This window comes from Falco naumanni, chromosome 4 (genome assembly GCF_017639655.2).
Source record: "Falco naumanni isolate bFalNau1 chromosome 4, bFalNau1.pat, whole genome shotgun sequence".
Lineage (NCBI taxonomy): Eukaryota > Metazoa > Chordata > Aves > Falconiformes > Falconidae > Falco > Falco naumanni.
In genome coordinates, this window is record NC_054057.1 from 66,173,365 (window position 1) to 66,191,785 (window position 18,421).

General features: G+C 65.0%; 3 protein-coding genes across 7 annotated transcripts; all 3 read right to left on the minus strand.

Annotated features, from left to right (window-relative positions):
- Positions 1-4,168: 4,168 nt before the first annotated feature.
- SMIM24 (small integral membrane protein 24) lies at positions 4,169-8,480 on the minus strand. 5 transcript variants are annotated; one of them, XM_040590615.1, is made up of 4 exons: positions 7,703-8,392; positions 5,013-7,575; positions 4,823-4,861; positions 4,169-4,489 (listed from the first exon to the last, which is right to left on the minus strand). In XM_040590615.1, exons 2-4 carry the CDS (start codon positions 5,606-5,608, stop codon positions 4,396-4,398), a joined length of 729 nt encoding a protein of 242 aa, XP_040446549.1. In that variant the 5' UTR covers positions 5,609-7,575; positions 7,703-8,392; the 3' UTR covers positions 4,169-4,395. The 5 variants fall into 5 exon arrangements, with proteins under 5 accessions (XP_040446549.1, XP_040446548.1, XP_040446547.1 ...); XM_040590614.1 differs by having other exon boundaries at positions 4,169-4,861; positions 5,013-5,130; positions 5,624-7,575; positions 7,703-8,386; XM_040590613.1 differs by having other exon boundaries at positions 4,169-4,861; positions 7,703-8,402.
- A 1,462-nt stretch (positions 8,481-9,942) lies between these two features.
- Positions 9,943-13,777, minus strand: DOHH (deoxyhypusine hydroxylase). Its single transcript, XM_040590619.1, has 5 exons — positions 13,645-13,777; positions 12,980-13,318; positions 12,563-12,639; positions 12,107-12,344; positions 9,943-11,106 (listed from the first exon to the last, which is right to left on the minus strand). The coding sequence occupies exons 2-5, from the start codon at positions 13,251-13,253 to the stop codon at positions 10,790-10,792; spliced, it is 906 nt and encodes a 301-aa protein (XP_040446553.1). The 5' UTR covers positions 13,254-13,318; positions 13,645-13,777; the 3' UTR covers positions 9,943-10,789.
- A 1,310-nt stretch (positions 13,778-15,087) lies between these two features.
- On the minus strand, positions 15,088-18,368 carry HARBI1 (harbinger transposase derived 1). Its single transcript, XM_040590599.1, has 2 exons — positions 17,597-18,368; positions 15,088-16,480 (listed from the first exon to the last, which is right to left on the minus strand). The coding sequence occupies exons 1-2, from the start codon at positions 17,747-17,749 to the stop codon at positions 15,362-15,364; spliced, it is 1,272 nt and encodes a 423-aa protein (XP_040446533.1). The 5' UTR covers positions 17,750-18,368; the 3' UTR covers positions 15,088-15,361.
- Between the last annotated feature and the right edge of the window lie 53 nt (positions 18,369-18,421).

Here is an 18,421-nt window from a genome sequence, read left to right on the forward strand (position 1 = left end):
GGTGGGGTCCGGTGGGGGGGGTCCGGCCACCCCTTTGCTTTGCCTCTCTTGTTTTGGTTTGTTGTTTTTTTTTTTTCTTTCCCTTTTGGGGGTGTTTTCTTTTGTTTTTCTGCTTATAGCAACCAAAGGCAGCGAGGCGGGAGGCAGCAGGGCCCCCCCCTGCGTCAGAGCCCCCCCGCAATGCTGGGGGGAACCCAGGCATCCCGGCGTGACAGGATGGACGAGGATGCAGTCGAGGTCCCCACGGGGAGGACCAGGGATGGAAACCCCCATGGCTGAGCCCTTATGGGGGGCCACAGCATCCCACCCCCCCTTGAGGGACACACACCCCTCCCCCCTTTTTAATTGGTTTGCAATGGGGCGCAGGGCCGGGAGGGCTGAGCCCAGCTGCTCTCGTGACAGGAATGGAACCGTGTGAATGTAGCTGTGCCCCCCCTCGAGGGCTGGTGTCGGGGGGGTCGCAGCCCCCCCCCCCCTACCTACATCCCCATCGGCTTCATCTCCGGGGGTCCGGCTGGCGCGGTGGGAAATGGGCAAAGTCCCAGCAAGGGTCCCCTCGCCGTCACTCTGCCCATTCCCTGCTGTGCCAACCGCCGAGCGGGGTCCCGACACCCCCAAAAAATCCAGAATTTGCCTTAAAACCCAAGTGTCCCGCCGGTCGGAGAGAGAGACACCCCCCCAGCACCCCTCGGCTGATGACTGATGCGGGTTGTGACACTGATGGGCGGGTGGCACCGCGCGTCGCTGCTGCTTTGTAATGAAGAAACGTCGTCGTCAACATTTTTTTTTTAATTTTTCTTTTTTTTAATTTTTTTTTTTTGGTGTCCAAAAGTATTAGTGGAGGATGGGGGGGGTGGGGGTCGTGTGTCCCACTGGGGTCTCACCCACTGGTGCAGTTTGGGGTCCCACAGGGCTGGGGCACATCCTTGGGAGACTGTTCTTTATGCAAGGTGCAGTATTGATTTCTGCAAGGACAATGCAACGCGGGGAAGCGGGAGGTTAGCGTCCAGTTGGGGGGAAAATAAATTTAAAAAAAAATAGAATTTTAAAAAAAACCCAAAAAACAGAGAGAAAATTGAAAAAAAGAAAAAAGAAAAAAAAAAAAGGGTTTTAAGGCTAGGAAAGGATCAGCTCAAAGCAAAAAAAAAAAAAAAAAATTTAAAAAAAAAAGCATTTCTCAGCGGTGACCAGAGTGACAGCCAGTGGAGGGAGGGAGCGGGGGCACCCGGGACAGCCCCCCCGGCCAGCCCCCCAGCGAGTGTGGGGCCTGGGGGGAGGCGAGGGGCGCTGGCGCCCCTTGGGCCTGGGCCCCCCTGCCCCAAGGAAGCCCCCAGAGCCCCCAGCCCCACGGGGGCACTGGTGGGGACCCCCCCCCCGCCCCCCCCTTTTGCTGCCTTTACCCCCGGGGCCGGCAGCATGCCTGGCCGGGCTGCGGCTGCAGCCCCCCAAAACCCGCCCTCGGCAAGAAAAGCACCTTAAAACATGTTAAAAAAAAAAACAAAGGCAAAAAATAATCAACTCGATGCCCCCCAGCCCGGAGGGGCGGCAGCGGGGGGTTCGGGCTGGGGGCTTTCCCTTGGGGGTCCGGGGAGCTCCCACTGCCCCCGGGGTCTTTGCACTGCTCCCCCCAACACCCACCGCCCCGGGGCTGCATCCCCCCCCCCCAGCTCTGCCCAAAGGGAATATGCAAACTCCCCTCCCGGACCCCTCCCAGGGGTCCGCACGGGGACTGGGGGGGCCGACCACTAATTTTTATTATTTTTATTTTTTTAATCATTCTCCCTTTTTTTTTTTTTTTTTTTTTTTATTATCCCCCCGTGGCCTCTGGGCTTGGTGGCCACAGTCGAGGTGGGCGCAAAGCGGGGTGGGGGACACACCCCATCACTGGGGATGCTCCGGGGGGGGGTCCCTTGGTAGAATGGGGATGGGGGGGGGGGGGGGGGGGGGGGGGGTCCGCTCGACAATCACCGCGCCCGGGGTTCCCGCGGGGGTTTCATGCACTACAGTCTCTCCTAGAGGGTTTTTAGTCGGGCTTGTCGGCTTAAAAAAAAAAAAATTAATTACAAATAGTCCTTGTGACCTATAAATAAAAAAAAAAAAACCTGTACATATATATATATCTCTCTCTCCACATATATATATATGGGGCTGCAGGGGCCGGAGGTGGGCGCGGGTCCCTGCGGGCCGACACACAGTTAAGGTACTTTAAAGCGCAAAGGAATATATATATATATAAAAACCCCTATATATATATATATGTCTCGTTTGTTGTTGTTTTGTTTCTTTTTTTTTTCCTTTTTTTTCCTTTTTTTTTTTCCTTTTTTTTTTTTTTTTTTTGTACTACGAGTTTGGAATTGCTGCTTTCTGCCCCCCAAGGGCTCCTGCCGCCAGCTGGGGTGGGCAGCACCTGCGGGTGCCCCCCATACAGCAGCACCCATGGGTGCCCCCCACGTGATGCCCATGGGCAGGTGGGAGCAGAGGTGGAGATGGGGGGGAGGGGGGGGGGGGGGAGCGGGGGGGAGACCCCACCTCTGGGCAAAGAGCGGCAAAAGGAAAGAAACCGCCCCAAAAAGGCGTCGAGGCGGCAGCCGGCAGGACCACGACTCACACCCATACCAAAAATCCCGCCGCAGTGCCTCCGCGCCGCCGGCTGCCCTCGCCAGCCTTTTCGGGGGGTCCCCCCTCCCCACGGGGGGGGGCTGCCCCCTCCCTCGCAGTTATATTTTACTAGTTAGCCGGATTCTCGCTTCTCGCTTGCCGCAGCCGTTACACACCCGCCGAGCGCACCAGGGCCGCGAGCCGGGGCCGGGACCCCCGTCTCAGCTGTGACCCCCTCCCCCGCCCCCAAGCCCCTGCATGCCCCCCCCCCCGAGCCCCCCGCTCGCCTCCCTGGTGCTTCACGATATTTGATTATACCATTGTACGCAGCCATTACCGATAGCCGCCGCTCCTGCCTACATACCAGTTACTGACCGTGACTATGGATTTGGGATTTTTTTTTTTGTTTTCTTTTTTTTTGTTTGTTTTGTTTCTTTTGGGTTTTGTTTTTTTTTTTGTTGGGGTTTTTGTTTTGGTTTTTTTTTTTTTTTTGGTTGGTTTTTCCCCCCCCCCCCTCCCCTATGCAAAAAAGAGAAAAAAGAGACAAAAAGAAGAAAAAAACAAAAAACAAAAAACTGACACACAAAAAAAAAAGATAAAAAAAAGAAAAGGATAAAAAAAAAAGACAAAAAAAAAAATGTATAAAAATTAAACAAGCTATGCTTCAACTCCAGCCCGCCTCTGCCCTTCCTTCACTGCCCCTGGGGGAAACTGAGGCACAGAGCCCAGCCTGGGGAGGAACTGGGTGTCCCAGCTGTGGGGGCCACTGGGGTGTACTGGAGCGGAGTCATGCCAGGCGATGGGTGTCTGTCACCCCGGAGGGGGGATGCCCACCCATGGGTGCCCTTGGCCTGGCTGAGGTGGGTGACTGAGCCGGGGCCAGCAGCACCCTGGGGCACACCGTGGGATGGGGGGAGGGGACACAGGGGGACAGGGCCATGGGTGGGTGCAGCCGTGGGCTGACAGGGAGGACGCTGCGCTGCTGCTGCCTCCTCTGCATCAGGACCTCGGCCACGTGACATCACCACGTCGTGCACATGGCATCATCACCTCGTGCATGTGACATCATCACCTCGCCCGTGTGACGTCGTTGCTCTCTCACCCATAGGGCATCGTTGGCCGAAGCTGTGTGTCACCCTCATTCCCGTGGGGTGCTGAGGCTAGTGGGAGGTCGGGGCCACCTGCCCCCCGACACCCGCTGGTCCCCACACCCCTTGCGGCGCAGGCAGGGGGCTGGGGTTGGGGGTCCAGGGGTCAGCGGTGTGGGCAGGGGGCTGGGGGCAGGGGGCTGGGGGGCAGTGGCATGGGCAGGGGGCTGGGGCCGGGGGTCCGGAGGGCAGCGGTGGGGGCAGGGGCTGGGGTCAGCAGCGTGGGCAGGGGGCTGGGGGGCAGTGGCACAGGCAGGGGGCTGGGGTCAGGGGGCCGGGGGGCAGCGGTGTGGGCAGGAGGCCGGGGGCAGCCACCGGCTCAGGAGCCCCCCCATCGTCCCCTACCCCGGTGGCACCCATGGGTGCCCCTCCCCCAGCACCCTCGGGGACCGCCCCACCGCCGCCACCGCCACACGGGACGCTTGATTCTGGGGACCTTTACTGGGGACCGGCCGGGGACCCGCCCCGGGACACCCCCCCCGCCCAGCGCCGGGGGTGCGGGGCCGCGCTCCGCTCCGCGGTCGGCTGATCCACGCCGGGTCCTGGCGGCAACCGCCCCCCCGCCCCGCGGCCGCCCGCAAAACCCGGCGCGGAGCCGGGACCCGCGGACGGGGCTGCGGGCGGGGGGCGAGCCGGGGCGGCCCCCGCCTCAGAGGGCCGTGGCCCGGCGCTGCTCCTCGCTGTCGCTCTCCTCGTCGCGGTCCGTCTCGGCCCCCGCGTTGGCGCAGCCGGTGCGCTCCAGCCTGCGGGAGAGAGCCGGGGGGGCACGGCCGCCTGCGACCGGGCACCCGGACCCCCTCCCCGGGGGTGGTACCAGCACCCTCCGCCGTGCCCAGGGCACGAACGGGCCGCGCAGGGCACGGCCGAACCACGCACAGCACCACCAGGGCATGCAGGACACGGCCAAGCCACGCACAGCACCACCAGGACACGGCCAAGCCACGCACAGCACCACCAGGGCATGCAGGACACGGCCACGCCACACATGGCACCGCTGGGCCACGCACAGCACCGCCAGCATGTGGCCACCCCCAGGGGCAGCCTGGTGCCAGCCCCGCAGCACCCAGCCATGGTACCTGTCATCCCCTGGGGTCTCCTGGAGGTCGCCCTGCTTCCTGCGAGGGGACAGAGGGGCTGAGCGCACGCCCCGTCCCACCCCACAGCACCCTGCCCTTGGCCCCAGGCATGGCAGGACCCTACAGCCCCCCTGGGCTGGCACCCAGTGCCCAGGTGGGTGCAGGATGTGGCCCCGCTGTGCTGGCCCACCTGTGCATCCTGATCTTCCAGAGCCGGTTGATGAGCAGGAGCACAAAGACAATAAAGAGGAAGATGACGACGGCCATGAGGCTGATGAGCCAAGGCTGCAGCTCCTTGGGGCCCATGTCTGCACGGCAGCAGTGTGGGGACACGGGTGGGAGTGGGGACACGGGTGGGGACAGGGACACGGGTGGGGACAGGGACATGGATGGGGACAGCTTCAGGGGAACCCCATCCTGCAGGGGATGGGACCCCTGATTCCATGACACAGGGTCCCAATTGTGCCAAGCCTGGCACCAGTGGACACTGGGGACACCAGAGGACGTTGGCTGACACCCATCACCACCCCCTCCCCACTGTCCCTTGGGTGCCAGGGAAGCCACCCCGGACAGCCACCCCACCCCCGTACAGGGGGACACAGTGGGGAGCACTGGGGACAGCAGGCAGGTACCCCTAGATCTTTCTGTTTTGCCCTCAGAATGGTTGCTGCCGAGGCACTGGGACAGACTGGTCCTACTGAGAAGGTCTCCCCGAAGCTGATCCGATGCCCCAGGGTGGGCATGGGCTCCCCCAGGGCACCCTGGGGTGCAGGGGGATGTGGGCATGGGGGGGGCACCTACCAGCCTGTCCCTGGGTGGTGCTGGTGAGGATGAGCAGGACCAGGAGGGAGAGGGGCCACCAGTCCCTTGGCCACATCCTACACCCCGAGGTGGGCTCCTCTCCCACGCCGCTGCTGGCCCCGCACGCCGGCGCTGCTCTCTGCACCTGGGGCCAACGGGTGGCTTTTATTGGGCTCAAGAGGCCACCAAGTGCCACGGCAACGTGGCTCCTGGAACCCCTGGGAGGTGGCACCTCTCCCCTGGTGCAGCCACCAGCACCCCGTGGCACCCAGTGGCCACCACCTCGGGGACTGTGGCAGCAGCCCCATGCCCAGGGCTGGGGTCCCCCCCGGGTGGGCATGTGGATGGAGGGAGGGAGGGATGGTGGGCAGGTGGGTGAAGAGACAGATGGGTGGGTGGGTGTTTGGGGGGCAGAGGGGTGGGTGGGTGACGGACTGATGTGTGGGAGCGCCCTCCCATCCCCCACCCCAGCCTTTCCCCTCTGCCCATGGGGCCCCCTGTGCCCACTGGCGGGGCTGGGGCAGATCCTGGCCAGTGTCCCATCCCCATGGACATGGCCCCCCACCCCACCACGTCGTGGGGATGGGGCAGCACAGGGGGGGGTGGCGGTGCCAGACCACCCCCCAGCTCCAGCTGGGGCCCAGATGTGACGGCTGGTGCCGGCAGGACGCTGCCACGTGCCCGGGGAGCGCTGGGTGCCACGAAGAGCTAAATATTAACGGTGTTATCGGTGAGACCTTGGCAGCGTGAGCTCTGCTCCGCCTCCCAGCCCCCACCCACTGGGGCACTGGGGAAACTGAGGCACAGGATGGCTGGCAGCACCCCAGGGACGGACTGTGGGCTTCAGCAGGGCCACCTTGCCCGTGACAATTCCCCAAGGGGTGAAGAAGGAGCCTGGGGGCATGGGGACAGGGTCCCCACTGGAGGGATGTGTATGTGGGGGGTCCAGCCCCAGCCTGGGTTTAAGGCAGGGGATGGGGGTCCGTACGACGCAGTCCCCATCCCCAGTGCCCCCACCAGAGCCCAAGTGGGGCACGTGGGTGCTTTTGTCCCCAAGATTGGCTTTGGGGACACCTGTGGGTGCCACCGAGCTCTGCCTCGCCAGGAGGGGACACAGTCTGGCAGCATCAGGGGGCCAAGGGGGCCAGCGGGGGCAAATCCAGGCTCAGCACAGCACCCATCTCTGCCTCCCTGCGCGTCTGCACGCGGCCGTGCCAACACAGGCCCTCCCCACGGGCACGTGCACCCGTGTTTCCCTGCACACACGTGCGCGTGCCCACATCCGTCCCTCCTATGCCCACCCGTGTCTGTGCCCACGCCTGGGGCGTGCCCCCATGCCAGGGGTTTGGATCCCCGGGCACCTACCTTCACATCCCCACGTGTGTGCACCCACATGGGGGTCCCTCCCCGTGTGTCCCTGCCCGGGGGCTGGTGCAGCTTTGCTAAGGGACGCTGCTGTCGCCAGGTGAAAGTCAGGGTGTCCCAGCCCTGCCACCTCCCCGTGCCCATGCCTGGCTAAGGGGCAAGCGAGGGGGCCGGGGCAGGCTGCTTTATTGGGGGGCAGCGATGGCAGCCCCCAGGTAACAGGTGGGACTGTGCCGAGGATGCGAAGCCGCGTGTCAGCGCCAGCGTCACCCCCACGCCGGAGTCGGGGACCACGCTGTGACCCAACAGGCAGGCACGGCCGCGGGGTCCCGGTGGTGGTGGGGGGCCAGGGGGTCCCTGGTCCTAGAAAAACCTCTTCTTGTGGGTGTCGGCGAAGGAGATGGAGCTGCGTGGGACAGTGGTGAGCAGCCCCAGCGGGACGTCCATGCCGGGCAGGGCGCCAGCGCCTTCACGCTCCGGCTTCGCCTCCGCCAGCACCGCGTCCTCCTCCAGCCACTCCACCTCCAGCACAGTCCCCTCGGCCATCACCTCCTTCTCCTCCTCCGGCTTGGGCCCGAACACCCAGTCTGCGGGCAGAGACGGAGCCATCAGCGCACACCCCCACCACAGCAAAGGGTCTGGGGGACCCCCCTTGCCCCCCACCAAGCCCCATAAGGAGCCCCAAAGCTCAGCGCCGCCCTGGGCACCACTCACCAGCGAAATCGTGCACCAGGTCCTTGATGAGGTGCCCCACGATGGCGTATGCCACCATCAGCACCAGGGCAGCCGCCATCACCAGGTAAAGGACATAGCGAGGCAGGCGGATGCTGTCCAGAGCGGGGGGCTTGTAGTCCACATACAGCACCCCGTCCTCCTCGGGGGGAAACTGCAGCAAGTGCCGTGGCCCCCACGCCCCCCCCGGCGCCTGGAAGTGGGGTACCCCCTGCCAGGGCCATTGCCAGCTCCTCCCGTACCCCAGCCCCTAAAGCCTCTGCTGCACGGGGGGCCGCAGGGCATCAGCGGCATCGGGGTCCGTGACGCTCCTCGGTGCCGGTGGCTCACAGGGACAGCGGGGTCCCCCTGCCCGGTGGCGGTGCCACTCACCCGCCGCCGCCAAAGGACAGAGCATCCGTGGGAAGGAGCTTAGTGCCTGCTAATCCCAGCAGAGCCCCGGTGGGCTCAGCCAGGGGGGCCACCAGCAGGCTCCCACGGGGCTCAGGGTCCCCGGAATCTGCCCCTCGAGCAGCACGGCAGGTACCTCCATCCCCTTGGGAGTGGAGAATTGCCTGCAGCTGGAGAACCCCAAAAGGCAGGGATGGGGAGGGACACCCCAAGGCCTCCCCCTCCTCCCCTGGGCTTAGTTAAATCCCTCAGATCCCTCGAGCAGATGGTCTGAAATCCCAGCGCAGCACCCTGCCCCAGAGGATACAGCCACACCAGGAGGGGCTGGGCAGAGGGGCTGGGTGCCACAGCCCCACACGCTCCTGTGGGGCCCCCTTTGCTGCACAGAGCCCAGCCACAGCAAAGCAGCCCACAGCGAGGGGCCGTCACCCCCCTGGAGCTTCATGTCGGCTGTCACATGTGGCACCCTGACACCCAGCATCGCTCCTCCGGCGAGGAGCCAGCCGCGGAGGGGCACAGGGTCTGGGCACCCCCCGAAAGTGATGCCCTCAGCACCAAGAGCGTGCAGGGTTTGGCTCAGACCAGCAGCAGCCTGGAAAAACCCTCAAATCCTTCCCAGGGTGGGTTGGCCAGAGAGGGATGGAGGTGCCTGCGGGGTTCGGTGTGAAGTCAGGGCACAACACTCAGAACCTCCTCCACCCCAGTAGCCAGGTCATCCCTGGCCAGATCCTGGCTGCAAAAGCACCAGTTTAATTCCAGTTTGGGCTTAGAAGGCGTTTGGGGGAGCAGAGGCAAACACTGGATGAGAGACCTGGAAAGAACCCTGTGTGGTCTGAGTCAGTCACCTGTGGAAATGCTGGAGCAGCAGGGAGCAAGTGTGGAGGCAGCCGGGGTGGTGAGTGGGGACAAACACCCACAAGCACCAGGGAAACACGCTGACAGCGTGCCACAGCCTGCACGCTGGTTAAGTCCTGGTGTGGAGCGGGCAGCCGCCTCACACCAGTAACAAGGTAAGTGGGAAATGGCACATCCCACAGCCCTGCCCCATCACCCACTGGGGGATGGAGCCGGGCACAGAGACACCCCAGAGCTTGGCAGTGCCAGCTGGGTCCTGCCTATTGCCCAGGGGCTACAGAGGATGAGGGAAGGGGGCAAGGAGCCCCATAACAGCTGCTGACTCCAAAATGGTGTAAAAATATCAGCTCTTTGTCTCCAGTGCCAAGGAAGAGACATCCTCCACGTCACATGCAAGCAACCCCATCCACAGCACTTGGGTGCGTGGGTCTGACTCGCAGCAAGCATGTACGGGCAACCGAAATTGGCTACGTCTCCAAGTAAAATCCCTTCCACGGGGCCCTGGACAGGGCCAGACTGGACTGGGGGCTCCCTGCCCTGCTGTGTCCCCAAGCAGCAGAGCCTCAGGGATGCTGAGCCAGCCACCACAGCAGCCTTAGGGACTAAGGATTGAGCACGGGAGCTGCTCGCATGGAGACCTCGGTCAGGGGGGAAGAGCCCCATCAGCAGGATGCTGGACCCCGCAGCGCAGCGGGACCCCACCGGCCCCTCCTCCGGCACCCCACAGGCAATGTCTGCCCTCCTCTCTGGGCCTGCCATGGTTGCAGGGAGGGGGTTTTACCCCAAGCCATCAGGGACCCCACCCCATGCTCTCTCCTCCCATTTCGGTTGGACTCACTCTTTTCCAACCTAAATGATTCTGTTCTATGATTCTATTATGGCAGCCCCGGGGCTCCTTCCTGGGGCCCAACTCTGTGGCGCTGGGTGCACCCCACATCTGGGCAAGGGCTAAATCACAGCTCGACTGACACAGGAGCTCCCACTGCCAGCGCTTTATTCCCTGCCAGCCCCCCCATGCCCACGCTGGGCTGCCCGGCGGGGCTGGGTGCTGGGTGCCGGCAGCAGACACCAGCCTCAGCCCTCCCAGGTCTGGGTAAATGCAGGGGAAAGTCCAGGCAGGCTCTGCTTCACCCTGTAAGCCCTAATGGCAGCACCATTCCCTGCAGAAAGGAAAAGCGCAGCCAAATCTTCCCAACTCTGCCATGAAACACCACCCCCCAACCCCACCCCCCCATCCCAGGGCAAAGGCTGCCGCAAGCACAGCCCTGGCCTGCCCCGACAGGCGAGGCCAAACCCACAGCAGCTCCTCCACCACAGAGGCAAGGAGGGACCCGGCTCAGCACCAGCACCAAGGGCGATTTCAAGGCACTGCACCACTACAACCTATGGAAGCAAATGCCCAGTGCCAGCCCTGGCCCCACAGCAAAGCTCTGGCGGGGAAAGTGGAGCTGCTTCACACCAAGACACCACGGCAGCACAAGCCCAGAGCAGCCCCGGGCCCTGCGCAGCCGTGACAGGCTCCGACGTGCAAAGTGGAGCCCACCCAGTCCAAGCCCCAAGCCAGGCTGCGAGCAGGCAGTGCTGATCCTGGCAGGGAAAAAGGGGTAGATCCAGGAAACGGGGGCTGGTGGGGAGGGGGCAAGTAGCAGCTCAGCCTGGATTTGGAGGGAGAAGGCAGCTGTAATTGTGCCAGAGAGCAAATCCAGTTCCTCCTCCACCTCTGCCATGGCAAGGCATGGATCTGTGTTGACAGAGGCAGCCATGAAAGTGCCGCGGTGGGGGATGGGATGGAGCACACCCAGCCCACACTCCCCCAGCCAGGGCTCAGGCGGAGGCCTGCAGCTTGCAGAGCCCGTCGGCGTACTGGAACTGGGTGCCATTCTCGTACTCATACATGTCCAGCGCCACCTCGCAGCTCTCCCGCACCACCCGCTCCTCATCGTGGGCAAAGGCACGCAGGGTCTCCAGGCAGGAGGGATGGGCGATGGAGCCCAGGGCTTCAGCGCACTCGTGGCGCACCATGGGGCTCTCGGTGCGGCTGCGCAGCGTGGCTGTCAGCTGCGGGACGCAGGCCTCATCTTGCATCTGGCCCAGCACGTAGCCAATTTCATGGCGGAAGAGGGCACTGCCGGAGCGCAGCCCTGCAGGAAGGAGACAAGAGTGAGCCGCCATCGCCCCCAGACTGCACCCAGATGCCTGGCTGGAGTCCCCCACCCAAAAGGCAGAAGCCATGGGGCAGGCTGGCCTGGGGGCCAGAACCAGCGGCTGCCCCTGCAGACCCATGGGGGCTTTTGGGGAAATGGACAAAACAGCCACGGAAAGGGTTGTCACCCCCTGCCCCGACAAAGCTGGGGCAGCACCAGCACCACATGCCTGCAGCTGTGGCCCAGGAGAGTAGGGATGCCCTGTCGTGACAGCAGCACCCACCCTCCCAGCAGAGCTGCCAGCACCCTCGCCTGCCCTGGGCAGCCTACACTGCCTACGGGCCCTGCCCCACCGGCACGACGTGCCTGGGACAGACACAACCAGAGCCTCAAGCCTTCCTGTGCTGCGGGACTGAACAGCCACAGCAGGAGCTCGCAGATCCCTGCACGCTTTACCTCACGGTGCGTGGGTGCTCTTGGCTGGTCCAAGAAGGCTGAAGAGCCTCATCCAATTCCCTTAAGATCAGGGGCAGGTCCAAATAGTTCCTGGGCTGTGGTCTGCCCCCTCCCCACTCAGGAGACATTCACTCCATCCTCCAGAGCTATTTCCAAGCCCCAGGACAAGGTTGGCAGCCTCTGACTTTCCAGGATGGGAGAGCAGGACCCCAACACCCTGGGGCCAGGTCTCACCAGGAGACACCACGTCAGACTGGTTGGTCCCAAGCCAACGTTACAGACTGCGCCCTCTCCCACCCAGACCCACAGAGAAAGGGGGCCTGGAGGAGCAAGGGGGCTGTGAAACACCAGAAAGCACCAAGAGCTTTGTGATGTGGCTCTTACAAGCAAGCAGGGGGACAGCAGCTCTAGAAACAAATGTGTGAAGATCCTAAGAGGAGCTGTGCAGCTCTGGCAGCCCTGGATTTGGGAAAGGCTAATCCCAGATTAACCTGTACAGACTTAGTGAGGAGACTGCAGGCAGCCTTGCGCTGGCCCTTACCGTCTGCCAGCGCCAGCACAGCAGCCTGGCTCCCCAGGTTTCGTAGGGCAAACATGGCCCGGTAGCGGTCGAACAGCACGCGTGATTCATCCAGGAGGGTTTCACGGAGCTTGGCAACGTCCGTTTCCTCAGCAGGGGGAGCAGGATCCACGGAGAGGTATGGGCTGGTGGCCAGCTCCCGCTTGTTCTCCTGCAGCCACTCTAGCCTTCTCACTGCCAGCTGACACGTCTCGGCCACCTGCAGGGACAGGGACACAGCCCTGGCTGTGGAACGGCACCATGCAGCGCTGGGAGGGCGTCCAGGCCTTCCTGATGGCAGCTGAGCGTCACAACACAGCAGGATGCCGCTCACAGTGTTGCTGCCCCCAGCCAGTGGCTGCCCAGGAGAGGCCTGCCTCCCCATCCTGGGCCAGAGTGCTGCACCCCAGGGAAAATGAGCCCCCCCAAGAGCCTCACCTCAACCACAGGATCCTCCGAATAGCGTTTCAGGATATCCAGCACATCAGGATTCCCGATAGCACCCAGGGCTTCACCTGAAGGAAGGACGTGTCAGGACATGATCAAAGTGTCTACGTGAGGACCCTGCTGTGTCCTCCGGCAAAGCCTTGCCTTGCCCTAAGGTGGAGACACAGGCCTGACTGACCGATCCCCAGTGAGATGGCCAGGCAAACAAACAGGGCAGGAGCCAGCCTGGCCAGCAGGAAGGGGAAGGCTTGGCCAACCAGTCCAGCCAGGGCTGGCCAGGGGACGCAGCGAGGCAATTACATGTCTCAGGGTTTTCCAAGCCATGACGCTATGGATCAGGCCACCACAGGCTGTTGGGTACGGGGGAAGCACCCACAAGTCCCACAGCCACAGGAACTGCCATCGTACCGGCCTCATGCCTGACCATGGGCTCCTGGCTGGTGTCCTCCAGCACCCGGATGAGCACGGGGATGGCCGCTTCGTCCTGCATCTGGCCCAGGCAGTAGGCCAGCTCGTGCTTCAGCAGCGCGGAGCCATCCCCGAAGGCCCGGCTGATCCAGTCCACGGCTGCAGGGCCGCCCAGGTTGCGCAGGGTGAAGAGGGCCCGGAACCGGGCAGGCAGGGGCTGGGCCGCGTCCACCAGCCTCCGGCCGATGGCCTCCACCTCCTGCTCTGTCACCATGGCGCCGGGCAGGGCAAGATCCGCTCGCGTCCAGGCCTCTGCCGGGGCTCCCTCCGGTCACGCTCCTGCGCACGGGGGAAGGGGGTCAGGGGGGCGCTGGGCGCAGCCCCCGGGGCCGCCCTCAACAACCAGCGGGTTCCACAGCCCGGGGCAGGCAGGGCCACGGCCCGGCAGCTGCCGCGGGGGTGAGGGGCAGCAGGCGAGCCCCGGCCCTGTGCCGGTGGGCCGAGCAGAACCGGGGCTGGGCCTGGTCCCACGGGAAAGGCCTGGACCCCCCGAGACCGACAAGGACACACGCCCCTAGCCGCGCTGCGCCGCGCCCAGCCCAGCTTAGCCGCGGGGGAACGGGAGGAACGGGGGGAACGGGGGCCGGGCCTATCCCCACACTCACCGCGCGGCGCCATGCTGCTCCCTCACGTGACCGCGCCGGCAGCTCCTACCACCGCACTTCCGGGGAGGGGAGGACGGCGCCGCCCCCAGGCCGCCCGCCGCCGGGTACTGCCTCCCCCCTGCTCCCGCCGAGTGGGAGCGGCCGGGGCAAGGGGCGGGGTTACCAGAGCGGCGCATGCGCGGTGCCGGCGGCGGTCGGGCCCACCTGCGGGCGTGGGGGCAAGCTGCGCCATGGGAGCCCGTGGCCGCCCCGGGCAGCGTGAGAGCTGCGGTGGCAGGCCGGGGGTGCAGGGGCCCTGCTCAGTCATGGGAGCCCCTTCCTCCGTGAGCTTCGCGGCCCCAGGGCCCGGAACATGGGCCCTGCTGGACTGGCTAGGGGTGCTTCGGGGGACACCGGTGGGGTACCCCTGGGGACACCAGTGGGGTACCCTTGGGGACACCCCCGGGGGCACCGGTGGGGTACCACTGGAGGCACCCCCAGGGACACCAGCGGGGCATCGTTGAGAACAGCCCAGCCAGCCTTGGGGACACCCCAAAGACACCTCTGGGGCACCCCTAGGGACAGCCCTGGGGACACTCACAAGACACCTCTGGGGCACCCCTAGGGACAGCCCTGGGGACACCCCCAGGACACCTCTGGGGCACCCCTAGGGACACCCCCAGGACACCGACATGGCAGGTGGGAGCTGACAGTCCTCTCCTCCCAGCAGCCAGGGGCTCTGCCAGCTGCCCCCTGTGCTGCAGCGGGGACCCCCAGCCCCCTGGGAAGGCAGGACACATCCGTGCCACCCCCTACAACTCCCACCCTCCAGCAAAGTGCTGACGGAGCAGCCTTGGTGCCCTGGCACCTGCCACGACTGCGGCAGCGTGCCACCGGGCTGCAGCCCGCGGCAGGACGGCAGGGAATGAACCGCAGCCGCTTGATTTCTCAGACGATACGGGGGGCAGAGCCCTGTGTTCCTGCTCACGCTGCACCGCGCTGGAAGCGCACAGCAGAGGTGCTGGCAGAAAGAGCTGCCTAGTGGGACCGGGAGGGACCTCAGGGGGCTGTGCTGCAGACCCTCACGGCAGATCCCTCTGGAGAGGGGTGAGGCTGGGACAGCTCAGCCTGCTCATGCCAAGGGCAGCACGTGCTGCCTGAGGAGCAGCAGAGCGGGAGTTTGCGGGTGCAGTTTCATTCTGGGCTGGTGCCAGCCCCTGGCAAGTCACTGCTCTGCTGCTTCCTCCCCTTCCCCTCCCAAGTGTGTTTACGCAGCAAGTTTCATACCTTCAAAGGTGTTTTGCCGCCTTATTTCAAGCCTCCAGCTGGTTTCGGCCTGAAAGAGGGGCCTCAGGACAGAGATGCGCTCCCAGGAAAGGGAGACCCTGGCAGCCCTCTCCCTCACCCAGCCCCCAACCCCCGCTTTACTCATGCGGCACACAACACACCACCAGACTGCTCAAATCCTGGAAGAGGGCAAGGGCACAAAATACATTCCACTGCCTGAAACCACCATGGCAAAGCCAGCACGAGCATGATGCAGCCGCCCCCCTCCCCATGCTGGGAACAGCCGGTGCCCCCAACAGCCTTCCTCGCTCCGCCGGCAGCCTTCGGCAGAGGCGAGAAGGTGCAGTCCTTTGCCAAACAGCCTGCTTACTACCACTGGGCCAGCATTTGTTGGAGTCCGTGGGATGTCTGCGAGCAAGGATGCGCAGGACTGCTTCTCCCCCCGACCCCATCAGCCCTCCCCGCAGCTCTCGAAGTACTGGCACATCAGCTCGCGCACTTGCTCGGCCCGGCCATCCTCCATGGCAGCAGGCGCGGGCTGGCAGGGCTTGGGCAACTCGGTCGGCTCGGTGCCCTCCAGCCACTCCTCATTGAAGGGGTTGTCATGGGCTTCGCAGACGTTGTGCAGGATGCAGCAGGCGAGGACGAGGGTGGGCAGCAGCTCCAGGCTGCAGTCGTCGCACTTCAGGAGGATCTGCCAGCGTGCCTTCAGGCGCAGAAAGGCGTTCTCGATCACGCTGTGTGCCCGCTTCAGGCGGTAGTTGAACTGCAGCTGCCGTTGGGTGAGGTTCTCGTCCTCCTGGTAGGGCTTGAGGATCCAGTCTTGCAAGGGGTAGGTGGCATCACCCAGCAGCACGTACTTCTGCGCCTTCCCCATGAAGTGCTTGGGGGGGTTGGGGCAGAGCCGGCCCTCCTTGGCCAGCACCCACAAGCTGGAGCTCTCCAGGACAGCACTGTTCTCCATGCTGCCAGGGAAGGCAGTGGAGACGTCCCAGAACTGGCCCAACCCGTCCACGGTGGCTTGTGTCAGGATGGAGTGCCAGCCCTGGCCATTGCAGTAGTCGGCGCTGAGGCGCAGGGGTGGGTGGATGGGGATGTGAAGGCTGTCCAGGGCACCGATGCAGTGCGGGAAGCCCCAGCGGGTGCGGAAGATGCGCACCATGTTCTCCAGCTCCTTCTCGTTGGGCAGCCGGAGGTAGAGGGGCTTCAGCAGCAAGACGACAGCGTAGCTCACCTCCCGGACACACGTCTGCACCGTGGAGGGCCCCACACCAAAGAGCGGACTGAGAGTCTGGTACTCCACGTTGGTGGCCAAGTGCCACAGGGCCACGGCCACCCTCTTCTCCAGGGGCAGGGTGGGGTGGAAGTGGGCGCTGTGCGGAGCCAGCCCGGGCCGCAGCTGGTTGCAGACGTAGAAGAAGGTCTCCTTGGACATCCGGAACTTCTCCAGCCAGTCCCGGGGCCCAAACTCCTTCAGAACCACCCGCTCCCACCAGTCCGCACTCCTGATGCCGGGCCAGGCGCGGGGGTAGAAGTAGCAGCTGGTTCTCCTCCGGCGAGCGATCAGGAGCTGCAGCATGGCGAGGAGACAAGAGGGGCGTGAGGCGGCCCTACCCGCTCCCCACCCCGCGCTGTGCTGGGACCCCCCCCCTCTGCAGACCATCCAGCTCCAGCTGCCGGCCCAAGGCGGGGGGGCTGCCCGGTGCCATGCAGCCGGGTCCACCTGGGTCAAATTCTTCCGTTCTTGGGAAACCCCAGTGCAAACCCACCAGGCAACAGTGGTGACCCTGGACAAGGAGCCTTCTGGAGAAGTCCCCTTTTGGGTGGCCACTTACTCCACAGTTTTGATTTTTATCGAGCATTGCTTGCTTCCCTGTGACCGCCTGACCTGCGGGCTGAGCCCCCACTCGGAACAGGAGCGAGCACCCGCGCTCCCGGTCCCTCCACGGGAATTGTTTTTCTATTATTAAATTCTAAAAAAAAACATCTTTAGGCTGAAAAGAGGCTTTTTTCACTTTACTTTGCAACTGCCCTGCAAAGTGGGTTCCTCGTGTTGCCCTCAGCAGCTTGTCCTCACTGCCACCTCTCCAGGCCCTTCCGATCCTCCATCCTTTGTGTCGCCCACCTTTGATGTCACCCCCTCTTTCACATCCCCACGTCCCCTGCCCTTTGTGTCTGGGTTACACCCCGTGTCCTTCCAGCCCCCTTGTCCCTCGTGTGTCCCCCTCGCATCCCACATACCCCCCACGTTCCACATCCTTTGTGACCTCTGCGTGTCCTTTGTGTCCCACATCCTTCCCATCCCCATGTTCCATGTCCCATGTCCCCCATCTCTGCCACCTTTTGTGTCCCTGCATCCCCCACGTTCCCCACGCCGCCCTCCCCGTGCCCATCCCCCTCGATTCTGCTTCCTGCACACTCCCCCCCCCCCCGCATTTCTTGCGCCCCCCCACCGGTGTCCCCTGCCCATTGTGTCCCTGCGTGTCCCCCCGCCCCGTTCCCTGTGCCCGCCCCCCCCCGCCCCGACTGCACATCACCCCCCCCCCCCCCGCGCCCCGATTTCTCACAACACCACCACCGGTGTCCTCTGCCCTTTGTGTCCCCGCTCCACCCCCACCCCCCCCCCATTTCTCGCACCCCCACCACCGGTGTCTCCGCGTCCCCCCGTCCGCCCCCCGCCGCTCACCGTCATGAGGCGCTTCTGCCGCTGGCTGTAGTAGTGCCGGAGCCAGGCGCGCCGCTGCGGCCCGTCCCAGCCCGCCGCCCCGGCCATGGCCCGCCGCCCGCCCGCCCGCCGCTGCGCCAGTGCGCACAGCAGCACCACCAGCCGCTCCTGCATTTTCAAATCGGGAGCCGGGGCCGCCCTGGAAGTGATCGGCCGCGGGGTCACGGCGGGACCGGGCGGCGGCGCCGCCTCCCCCCGCGGCCGGGGCCTGCTGCCCGCCGCCGCCCGGCCCGGCCCGCGGGTCAGGGGCGCGGAGCCCACGCGGGCCGGGCCCCCCGGGGCCTCCGGGCCCCGCAGCAGCCGGGGCGGGGCCGCCCGTGCCAGCGCCCCGTTTAAGAGCTGGAAAAAGGGGTTCGGGGGGGGACACGGACGGGGCCCGGGACACCGCGCCCCGGAAGAGCAAAACAGCCCCCCGGGGGCCGCCGGGTTTCCGGGCCGCAGCGCGGGGTGGCGGGGGGCTGGGAGGCTGCTGGCTCGGGCGGGGCGGCTCAGGGCGGCCCCGGGCGGCCGGTTACCGGCTGCCTCTGGCTGTCGCAAGGAGCGCGGGGGCAGCCCCCGGGGACGCGGTTAACCACGGGACACCGGGCTGCGCCCGTAACGGGGCGGCGTGGCCGCGGCGCAGCCCAAGCGGGCGGTTGGGACAGCAGCGGGGCCCCGCGGCCAGGCCTCGCGGGCCCCGGGCTGCGGGCCCCGGGGCCGTCCCCAAACTGCCACCTCCCGCCGCAGCCGCCCGGACTCTCTGGGGCAGGCGCCCGCCTGCGGCCTTAGCAGCGGGGAGGCGCTCTT

Bases quoted from the DNA above. Each gene is read 5' to 3' on its own strand.
- SMIM24 (XM_040590611.1), bottom strand. From the start codon at position 5,267: ATGGAATCAGGGGTCCCATCCCCTGCAGGATGGGGTTCCCCTGAAGCT.
- DOHH (XM_040590619.1), bottom strand. From the start codon at position 13,253: ATGGTGACAGAGCAGGAGGTGGAGGCCATCGGCCGGAGGCTGGTGGAC. The intron at 12,640-12,979 runs GTACGATGGCAG...TCCTTCCTTCAG, and splicing joins CATGGTCAGGCATGAGGCCG to GTGAAGCCCTGGGTGCTATC. The intron at 12,345-12,562 runs GTGAGGCTCTTG...CTGTCCCTGCAG, and splicing joins CGGAGGATCCTGTGGTTGAG to GTGGCCGAGACGTGTCAGCT.
- HARBI1 (XM_040590599.1), bottom strand. From the start codon at position 17,749: ATGCAGGAGCGGCTGGTGGTGCTGCTGTGCGCACTGGCGCAGCGGCGG. The intron at 16,481-17,596 runs GTGAGCGGCGGG...GCCATGCTGCAG, and splicing joins GGCAGAAGCGCCTCATGACG to CTCCTGATCGCTCGCCGGAG.